The following is an 11,677-nucleotide window of genomic DNA, read 5'->3' as shown; positions in this document are numbered from 1 at the left end:
TAGAGATATAAATAGAACCGCCGAAGTGTTCCGACCGGCAATCGTGCACCTTCGAGTTTTCAAATTCAGAAGAGGAGAAATGGGTTGCGCGCGCAACCCAGGGATTTATATCGTCTCCTACCATATTCACACGGACATAGACGTGTCATAGTATTGGACCACGTCTCGTTTCAGATCTGGGATCACTGAATGAAATCAGAAAGGAGTACGGGGACATATTATGATAGTTGCTTGAAATATACCTGAGCGCGTTCTAGCGGTATCTTCGCACACTAGAGAATAATAATTTTGATCAAAAAGCGGCATGGAGTGTCGCTCCGCCAGTGCCCGAGGGTTAACTTTCAATTTCGGAAATAAAAGAGTTTGTTGTCAAAGGGGTTTAGGACGTTAAAGTGTTTAGGTTGTGGGAATTCAGCTAAGAGAAAATAAAAATTGTTTCGACTCGTGCGCGTATAGCACCTCAAATTATGTAATTAAATAAAGTCAAATTTTCTATTGTTTTTATTGATAACCAAAATTTTGAAATGGCCTAGTGAAATTTATTTTATTTTTTTACGAAACCCTACCCCTCTTATTTAAATTAATTTAGTACGATACATAAACGGAAACTGTAATTTTAAGGTATTATTATTTTTCTTCTTTTTCTTGATTATATAGGTAAAAATAGATATGTTTGAGAAATTCGTTGTCCGTCGTCGTTATGTCCGTCAGAGTTCGTTAAATATGTGTTTTAGGGTAAAAATTATGTTATTAATTAAAGAAAATGTCAAAGTGAGCAAAGCGAAAAATTAGTTCTCTATGAATAGGCTTAATTACAATTGGGATCCTTTAGAATACCAACTGAGGTATCATTTATAGCTTATTTATAGTTTTTCGTTCCTTTTCAGCAAGTGGGGTTCATTTTTGTTGCAGCTCCTTTGAAACCTGAAATGCGTGCTAATGGAAACCCCAGTTTTTTTCTGTGAGCTGTTACAATTTGGGAATCCACGAAGAACAGAGATACGATGTCCTTATCTATAGAGGATTATGGAAAAAAAAACTTACACGGAAATCGCTTTCGGCGTGCATAACTACGATAACCAAGAAATAGGAGTTATACAAACACGCACCCTGATCCTGTGGAGTGACAACGGAGGAGGATAGAGCAAAAACCAGTTTATACAATCGAGCCTCTCAGTAGGGCGCCTCTCATTGGGGCGCCTCTCAGTAGGACGCCATCTCCTCAACTGTACTCAAGCGTTATCCCCAACTTCCAAACTCGGTGTTGACCGAGGGAGATTTCAAAGCACTGCCTTTCAATAGGGCGTTCGCGATCAAAATAAATCTGCCTATACATTGTACAATTGTAGAGAGAAGAATTTAGAAAAATTCAAAATCTGAATTCCCATCAATACGAGAATTTTCCTCCGTCGAAAGTTCCACCAAGAAGTAGAAAAAAAGTAAAATCTATTCTTTTTAATCGACTTAGAAAAATATAATGGAAACGTATTGAGAGGAATGGCAAAATGAAGGAATGCAAAATAAAGAATAGAAAGACAGAGAATATTGTCACATTGAAACGAAAAAATTAGTCCTTTGAATCGATCAGTTATAAATATAAAATAATTATGTTAATAGAAATGATTTGTAGTATTGTCAAAGAATATTTTTATACTTATGTTTAAAGATAAATTAATTTTGTTAACCTTGCACAACATTATTAAATGAATCTATTATTATTTATTATTTTATTAAATATCTAATTTGTTTAAACAATATCAAATATTATAATTACAATTACTTCACCTTTATGGCAGACAAAAAATTAAAATTTCCAAACTTATGTTTCACAAAAACTAATAGAAACTATGCATGTGCACATATTTTGTTGGCAGATTAGAAGGAATTAAAATAACACAGCCACACAAAAAAAGTCTGGTACTTTTCACGAGACGTATTTATTCCTATGTATTTTGATCCGCTGAATCCGAATCTGAAGTTAAAATAGCACCTTTCAGGATTGGTTTTTAACATAACCTCAAAAACCGTATTTTGGAGTATATAAAGTAAAAACATGTTTTTTTACGAGATTCAAGCTGCTGATTCCAAAAACAGAGTCAAATTAGTTATATTACTGACGTATGACAGTGACATGTTACTTGTCATGACATAACCTCAAAAAAATTCTTTCGGCAGCAACTTGTAATCCAGCATTGAATTTTCATGGATTTTGAGCTTACTGCTTACTGCATTTTTTCTGAACTATACGTTCTGAGCCTCTTGTGTTATGATTCAATCATAAATCTGCGGACTGGAGTGTCCATCCATTTGCATCCATTGAATTCATTAAAATGTTAAATGTCAATACCTGCTACTGCGCTAGGTACTGGAAGTGATGAAAAATTCCTCTGAAAAGAGATGTGTAGAATGAGTCAGCTTCCAGCCCAGTCAGAAACGAAGCGAGCGAAGGCGCGCTGCCCTGCAGGGAGACTTTAAGTTGTGAGAATGAAGCGTTAGTGTGTTTCGCGATAAGTTGACATTGTCCTCATCAAAGCCGGAAAGCCCTCATACTTAACCCCGGGGTGGTATGAGGTTTATCACCCCCAGGATAGTGGTCTCACCTGCGATCGGGCTAGGAACCTTAACGTGCAGGGATTGAAATTACCATGGCTTCTAAAACAAAAAACTGGAAAAAAACTCATAATTGTGAAAACAAACATAATCAATTTTTTACACTTACGCAAAATATGAAATTCCAAAATATCGGAAAAACATTACTGGAAAAATTTCGGACATGTATGCAAAATACTTCAACATTAAGTTTCCAGAGCGAGATGAAAGCTGGGGCTCAGCTTACAATTTAATGTTGTACAAATGCGAAGAAAGTGAAAACAATGCAAACTTGAAGTTTATTGTACCAGAAATTTGGGAAAAACCGCAAAATAAAATGGATGGTTACTTCTATATGAACGATGCGAAGAATGGGAAATTTTCAACAAACAATCAATAACTTACAACACAGTCTCTTCGACGATAGGACCACAAATGAAAAAACCTGCAGACATTCCAGTAGATGCTAGCACTTCTCATTCTAACGCTAAAAAAAGAAGGCAGTTCTGGAAAACGAGACAGACTATTTTACAAGCAGCAGTGCAGATTCCAACATTGAATGTCAAACATCTGATGACGAGTACAATATAGGTATGACACAAAAACGAGACATTCAGAGAGGTGGTCCCAAAAGGAATTGAATGACTTAATTCGAGATTTGAGATTACTTAAAGATGACGCTGAACACCTTGCTTCAGCTTTGAAAAAAAAAAGAAATTTAGAAAAAGGGACAAAGTAAAGTGTTTATCGAAATAGAGAACAGAATTTTCGGAAATACTTTTATTTTGAACGAGAACTGTCTTTAGTCTATTGCACGAATGTTAATGGACTTATAAACGAATTAAAATCAGAAGTTTATAAAGATATTTGGTATGCATTTTTGAGTTGATGTCGAAATCCAATCGTGAAAGATGCTATTTTTACCTCAGATTCGGTTTCAACGGATCAAAATACATAGGAATACATGTGTCTCGTCAAAAGTAGAGTGGCTATGTAATCGAAAATAAAGCATGTAAGTATAGAATTAAAAATAACCTTGACAACAGATCTGTGTCTACAGATCGAATTAAGAGGAATTAAAAAAGTGGAAAATATATTCGCCTGAATGGAATACAACACAAGTGTCAATCGTTAAGGAAATAAAAAATAATTGGTTTCGGAGATAAGCATGCGCATAGCGCATTGGAATTTCACAACGATATTTGACCACTATATATTGTCAATCTTACAATTATGGAGTATTACAATTTTGGAACATTTCCAAATAATCAAAATTAACTATCCTTACATAAAATTGGATCACGATTTTTTTCTGTCCAAAGGAGGGAACAATGATTTTAAGTTGCAGTTTTATTGACTTAACATATTTGACAAAATGTTAATGAATTTAAAATAAAATTTTAATTTAAGTAACTTAAAATAGATCTCATTTTAAATTCAGATTACAGATAATTCTTTCTTTAATTACTTACACCGTTTTTATTTTAATTTTAATATATTGAACACATCCTCAATTTGACTGAATGTATCATCTGATCGACATTGCATACCGTTTATCTGTTTTCCTTCGTGTACGACCATTAAATTTTAATTTCAAATTCACAAATAAGTTATCAATCAATTTCTTCAATGACCATAAATAAGTATAAACTCCTCAAATATTTACAGGCTTTATTTGACATAACCATACATGTAATATCCAATATTTCAGCTGAACATTTTGGATCTTAGAGACCCAGTGGGCACAAAACTATGAGAATCCCAAGAACGTCCTTGGGACATTCCTAGGACGTCCTATGTCAGGCCAATCAACGTTTCAAAGACGTCAAATGTCCTAAAGATGAACTAAAGATGTCTTAAAGACATGGACGTTCTCGGGACATCTTTCGTACTGACATTAGACGTTTTAAGAGCATCCCTAGGATGACCAAAAGACATGTTATGAACGACGTCTTAGGAATGTCCCAAAGACATCTCTAGGACATCATTAATTTTTGTGCCCACTGGGGAGTACCACTGGGGAATACCAAAAAAATATTGTTGAAAAATTATATTCGTAAAAACGTTTAATATATTTAATATCTATTTTTTATTATTTTTTGTTAAAGTTATCGAAAAAAGTGCTTGAGCATATAAAATTAAATTTAAAAAATAAAAATTTGTTAAATACCAATTTGAGAAAAAAGGGGATATCTCTAACTCAATTTTAAGAAATTTTGAAAATAAGCTATGATTAATTGTTTACATCATTACATCATGTTTTTAACCAAATTGACTACTCCAAACTATGACCAAACATTATATTTTATTCTGAAAATACAATTATTTAAAAAAATTGGGAATGAATAATTTTTAAAATAAGTTACCTTATTTTAAACAATTAAAAATTCCGAAATATGAATTCAAAAGTTCAAAATTTCCCCATGTTAATTAAATAAAAACGGAAACTTTTTGGGGACACCCTCGCCTTCTGGAGTAAAAAAAGTGTTGCAATGTATTTTTAGATCACCCTAATGCATATGGCTCTCACTGTACCACATTTATTAAATGCAACAAGAGCGCCTTATTCAGTCGCAGAGCATGCAAAATTCTCGAGGTGTGGAAGACTTTAGTGGGGGTAGTGCGTTTCCGAGAAAAATGTCCCCTATATCCCCGAGAGGCGCCCTTTTCAGGGGCTCGACTGTATTGTCTATGCACATGATTCTGATTGCCAAAGGGTATTTTGACGCTTTCATATGCAAATGCCTGGTAAAAGACCACACATATATGCCCTGTGATCAAGAGCTCAGACTAATAAAAAAAAAAAAACTAAACGATAATCGAAGCTTTACACACTGATGGATATTGCTCAAATAATAAGGGGAGCTGGGTTAAAAAATACCTTCATGATTATGTTTAGGGATGGCCTAATTGACTGAAAATCAATAGCTGGAGTCGCCTTTAAAACTTGTAATGACTTGCACATCATTGGCGCTGTCTAAATTAAATTACGTAACGAAGGAAAATGTTAAAGACGTTAACGTTTCCTACGACTATAGCGATACTGAGGCGAAGCAGACAATCATCAACAAAGGTTAGTATATTCTGTTAATTATGATGTTTAAAAAACTAAATTAAAAAAAAAACTTTATTTATTACAGGATATGACATAGCCTACTTCTGATGTTTGGATCTAGAAATGGGCCCACAGGATCTGGTCACACCAAAGAAAAAGTCAAAGACCTGAAAGCCCCGATTCCCTTCATAACACCCTCAGCTAGGGCATACTTTGAGGAAATTTGCAGCTACTCTTATCTACGAAGTAAAGAAGGCTCACACTACTCATAAATTAATAAGACTCGTTACATATAAGTCAATCAGACTTATTATTGCTCATTACTACATATTATAAAAGATAGCACCCTGTCCAGCAAATCGGAAAGATTCTAAAAGGAAATTTCTGATAGATTTTGAAACATTCAAGAAAATATTCTTTTTAGGTTTTATTAGAATCTTTCCGCAATCTACATCCAAATTTGTCATTTTCTTTCCGAAAATTTGTCCCAATATAATTCTATCAGATCTCATCAGAAGTGTCCCCTAAGGCGGAAATATTATCAATAGTTTATATATAGTGTGAAGTATTATATATAAAAATTCAGACTATATAAACCAGGTATAATTTTTCCGCCTGGGCCACTAGTGCTTTAACAGATTTTATCAGAAATGTCCCGTTTATCTTTATCAGGTGTTATCAATAATGATTAATTATTGATAATAGTAATTATTAATATTATTAATAATATATATTATTTTGTTTTTGCAAACTATTATTACAAAATTAATAATAATTTGAACAAACAATATAATGGTTTAAACAAGGTTTAAAAAATAATGCATTTTATCCAAAAAAAAATTCCCTAATTTCCTATCAAAATTATTAAACAAATATAATTTTGAAAAAATTCTTTAAATAATAAAATTATTAAATTTAGAAATGAATTAAATAAATAATTCTTTACTTTCTAATCCTTCGATATATATTCATTTTTAAAATTATTTACAATTATACAATAATTACATATCAACTTCTTTTTAAATTTATCTGCTATATCATCAGAGATTTTACCTTACCGACAGTACATCAACTCTCCAAACCATGAAGGCAGAAAATCTACACAATATCGATCAAGTTAAGTCTTATTAATACGTTAAGCATTTTCTGTTATTGAAGATTCTTAACTTGATCGATATTGTGTAGATTTTCTGCCTTCATGGTTTGGAGGGTTGATTTTATGTCGGTAAGGTACAATCTCAGATGATATAGCAGATAAATTAAAAAATAATTACTTGTATTATTAAAACCTAGCTAAAAATTAGCGTTATTTTCTTGAATTAAGAGTTCTTATTCTGATCCCTCTAATAGATTAAATGGAAAAACACCTGACATGAAATCAGAAGTTTTGTGGTTCGATTCCCAATGGAGTGAAGATGGAGTAGGATCTTTTTTTCAAGAAATAATTTTAATTTTAAAATATTATTTTCCATCTAGTCTTATTAAGACGTTAAGCATTTTCTTTTATTGAAGATTCTTAACTTGATCGATATTGTGTAGGTTTTATTCCTTCATGGTTTGGAGGGTGGATGTACTGTCGGTAAGGTACAACCCAGTGGGCACAAAGTTTGGCGACGTCTTTACGACATCGTTACGACAACTTTACGACATCATACGTCCATGCTGTTTCGCTGTCTTTACTATGTCGTAAAGACAACGTCAGATCATGCGACTTATTTACGGTATCGTAAAGACACCTTAACGACATGAACATATGATGTCGTAAAGTTATCGTAAAGATGTCGTAACGATGTCGTAAAGACGTCGCCAAACTTTGTTCCCACTGGGTACTTTTAAAATCAGGGTGACCGCTTGACGGGGAAGGTAGGAATTTTTTGTAATAGTCGAGAAATATATCATTAAATTCATTTTTTGACTGGGAATTTGACAAATTTTGAGGAAAAAAATCCATGTAATCACTTAAAATATTACGAATGTCGTATCACACGATAATTTCAAATAAGCTCAATTATATCAGACATTTCTTTTTTGGGAAGTTTTTTAACTTTCAATTGTTTGAAATAGTTTTTTTTTCGTCAATGTTTACTATTCCCACATACGTTTCAGTGAAACATTATCCTGAACTCACATGGAAGTGCTATATATTTTTTGCACACGCGCAATGTCGTTTTCTTAAATGAAAAGGTCTATGGTTATGCGAGCGCAGTAACAGTTTCTCTCTCCCTCCCACTCGCGAGGTCAGCGAACTTGGCAGTAACGGTCGCGGATAACTCCTCTCCATGTGGGAGTTTATTTTGCTGTCTTGATGCTTTCTTAAACGCTTAGCGTTCAATTTAAAGTGAGACCGTTTAAACGAGAAGAGTTTTAGACTGCTTGATTAAAACTGGCGAATCAAAGCCAAACAGCAACGCTCTGAGTTTATTTTCTGTCTGAGTGCTTTTATAAAACGCTTAGCCTTGAAGATAGGTGCTTTAGAGTGCTTGACATAAACTGGTTGATCAGTGCCAAATTGCAACGCTATTCTTTTGTCTAGACAATCAACTTAAGCGCTTTGAGATTAACTTAGGATGCAATCTTTCAAACGAGAGTGGTACTTGTCATGCGTTCGTGAATTAGCGATTTTTATTACCGACTCAGGCAGCCAAACGCCTCTTGATAATAAAAATAGAATTTCGCCGTTGAAGCTCAATAAAATGCAATTATATGAACGCTTCGCCCATGGACTAAAAGCTTAGCGCATTGCCCAAACGCTTAGCGCTTATCACTTGCAAAGGGAATACAGCTCATTGTTCGTCCATGCAATGCTTTTTCTGCATGAACTTGCACGAGAACAATGCAAAGTGTGTAATAAAAGTATGTGATACACTACACTCCACAGGTGAAAATATGTACCAAAATCTGACTTTTAAATCGTCGTAGCTCAAAAACTGTTCATAATTTGAGTTTTTGCCATAATGATTTTTTGATCAGGAGAGCATAAACTAAAATGTATCAAAAACCAAGTACAATTCCAACATCGAATGCGCAAAGTACAAGTAATTATTCCAGCCTTTTCATTAATTGCAGAAATTATTATTCACCATAATATTAGTAATTAGAAAACGAATCTTTTCTAATAATGATCAGAATAAAAATAATAATCAGAAATAAAAATCAGCTTTCTCCACAAACTGAACGACATAAAAAATGTGAACATTTTGTTGCTGCACTTGAAAATTTTCGTTTTATTACACAAAGTTCCCCAATTTCATACTTTCAGTTGTATACATTTTTTTCTCGTACTCTTTAAATTTATTAATGTTCAATAATCAAACTATTATTAGAAAAAAAACAGATTTGAAGAAGTTTTTGAACATCAAATAAATCAAGGGTTACCATAGAGTCGAAATTAAGCAGATTGGTCTTTTGAAACAATCATTGACATTATTACATCAGACAGTGCAGCAGATGCAAGGAGAAGAACTAAAAGTACGCTTCTAGATGCTGGCTCCATAGAAAATATTTTGATTGATGATTTATTTTTCATTTAATTTCAAGTTTCAGTTATTGTTGCGTTGATTAAATTCATTTTCCATTAATGCAAATATCATTTATCTTTAATTCATGTTAATTTTATATAAGGATTGAAAAAAAGATAGTTAAAATAAGAAATATGGTATTCCCCCGTTGTCAAAAATTGGAGAATATTTCAAGAAATACACGAATGAATGCGTAAAAATTATTGTATAAAAAATGACAAATCTTTACAATGCATTGATTTCTTTTCAGTTGTCCAAAGCTGAAAGACAAGTAAGTAAGTAAGAACTTACTGAAAATTTGAAAACATACGGTGACGGCTTTCACATCATTCGAAGTGCAACGTACTTACGTCTTATTCCAAAACGGTCAACTTCTGTTGAAGGAAAAAGGCACGTCAATGCAGTTCCAGTAAAACTTAGCAGGCCCTAAGGAGATCGTCATGCAAAACATCCTGATGGTTACTTTTGTCATGCGACGATTAAGAATTTGGAAACGCCTGCTGCAGTTCTAGGAGCACAGTCTGTTATATTTTTGTCGCCAGATTATAAAGCCATAGCTCTACTAGATATCACCGCCGTCAAAAAACAAGCTCCAATTCTAATGCATTTAGAATTTAGAGTAACACTTCCGGATCATGATTGGGTCGTTGCTGCAAAACACAAGCTGCCTCCATCAGTCGTTGCTGGGATTTGCACCAAGCCGAACGATGAAGGTCGACCTAAATCTGAGACATATTCTGGACCTACATTCATCTCAGTAAGGAGTGAAAAACACTGCTCTTCAAGTGCTGAGACGCATGGCGCTTATTTCGAGCACTTAATGGAGATTTCAAATTTTGACATCATAACGAAGAATTCTCAAGGCGAGGTGAAACCGGTTCTGATCATGATTATCGACGGTGGTCCAGATGAAAATCCCAGATACCCGCGAATTATTGCCACAGTTATTAAACATTTCAAGAAATACAATTTTGATGGCGTATTCATTGCCACCAATGCGCCTGGGAGAAGCGCGTTTAATATAGTAAAAAGACGAATGGCGCCTTTGAGCAACCAATTAAGTTGAGTAATTTTGCCACCTGATCATTTCGGATCGCATTTGTACTCTAGAAATCGAAAATTGACAAAGAGCTGAAAATGAAAAATTTCGAGTATGCTGGAGAAGTTTTGGCTGAGGTCTGAAATAAGATGATAATTGATGATCACCCAGTATATGCAGAGCACGTTACATCTGAAACGACACCTTCAACTGTTTCTCCACCACAACGCGCGTTCCAGATTCACAGTATTTTTATAAATTGTTAAGTAAAATGACGAAAAATGCTGTGCCGCGTATCGAAGTAGTCTTTGCGATATTTTGCAAGATGGATTTTTACCGCTACCAATACCACCGGCCATAAATGTTACAAAGTTTGCACCATTGCTACTTCAGCTTTATGTGAAACTCACGCCAGAGCAAAAAGATTTTGTGAGGTTGCCCTACAATTTCTATAGCCCAACTATTTCGGATGAGCTCGTCAAAAGAACATGTAAAACATGTGACAGTTATTTTTGTTCAGCACATTCATTGTCAGCTCATGTTAAAAATATCCACGGAAAAATGAAGAAAATTAAAAAACGTAAAGTAACGAAAATTGAAGCAAGAAGAAAGGACGAAGTTTTGTGTCTTTTAAGAAGTACTACGCGCAATACTGAAGATGTGGAATGGAAAAATGAAAGCGATGTCGAATATTCTGCATTCAGTGTTGATGATAAAAAACGAAAAGCAGTCGTTGAAAATTTCCATTAAACGTGTTCATATATTATTAGATGAAGAAGACGATATTAGGTTTTTTATGTAGTTTTTACAGAAAGCTCAAAGTCGGGGGGGGGGGGGACAAAAATCCGGAAATTTTTGGGAAGTCTTTTATGGACGGCCCCTAAGGGGCTATTCATTATATACGTAAAGACGATTACAGCCATTTTTTAACCCCCCCTTCCCCATGTAAGAATACCTAATAATTCTTGGACTCCCCCTTCCGTTCTTACGTAAGATTTTACCCATCCAGATAGCACAAGAGTTTGCAGCAAGCTTGACTAAATCTTGCCATGCAAGTTTCGGAAGATTGCATTGCAAGGTTCAGGCAATCTTCCCGCAAATAAGAAAATGTCCGTCATGTGGCAATATTGCGAAGCAAGATTGAGGAAACGTTGCCTATCAATCTTCAACTTGATTCATTGCGCATTAGTTTTGCATAGCACCTAGGGCTGCCCAGTAGTTTTTTAGTGTTTTCTCAGAATGCCGCCTTACGTGTGTATAAAAACTTATGATGTATGATACCTAAAAAAAGAAATTTGTAATAAAACTTGCCCACGAATCTTCCTCCAATGTTCCCTCAAGATTGCAGGCAAACTTGCAGGAAGATTCCCATGGCAATGGTCCCTCAATCTTGCCTCGCAATATTGCTACATGGCGGACATTGTCTTATTTGCGGGAAGCTTGCCTAAACCTTGCAATGCAAGCTTCCGGAACTTG

At 34.4% G+C, this 11,677-nt stretch overlaps 1 protein-coding gene across 1 annotated transcript; it reads left to right on the top strand.

Annotated features, from left to right (window-relative positions):
- Positions 1–5,405: 5,405 nt before the first annotated feature.
- LOC117172256 lies at positions 5,406–10,974 on the top strand. The gene is made up of 3 exons (XM_033360039.1): positions 5,406–5,662; positions 5,730–5,890; positions 9,413–10,974. Exon 3 carries the CDS (start codon positions 9,764–9,766, stop codon positions 10,226–10,228), a length of 465 nt encoding a protein of 154 aa, XP_033215930.1. The 5' UTR covers positions 5,406–5,662; positions 5,730–5,890; positions 9,413–9,763; the 3' UTR covers positions 10,229–10,974.
- The last annotated feature ends 703 nt before the right edge of the window (positions 10,975–11,677 follow it).

This window comes from Belonocnema kinseyi, chromosome 1 (assembly GCF_010883055.1).
Source record: "Belonocnema kinseyi isolate 2016_QV_RU_SX_M_011 chromosome 1, B_treatae_v1, whole genome shotgun sequence".
NCBI classification, from domain to species: Eukaryota; Metazoa; Arthropoda; class Insecta; order Hymenoptera; family Cynipidae; genus Belonocnema; species Belonocnema kinseyi.
Note: the sequence above shows the minus strand (reverse complement) of the source record. Positions and strands in the feature narration are given on the sequence as shown.

Coding starts and splice junctions, on each gene's coding strand:
- LOC117172256 (XM_033360039.1), top strand. CDS start 9,764: ATGCATTTAGAATTTAGAGTAACACTTCCGGATCATGATTGGGTCGTT.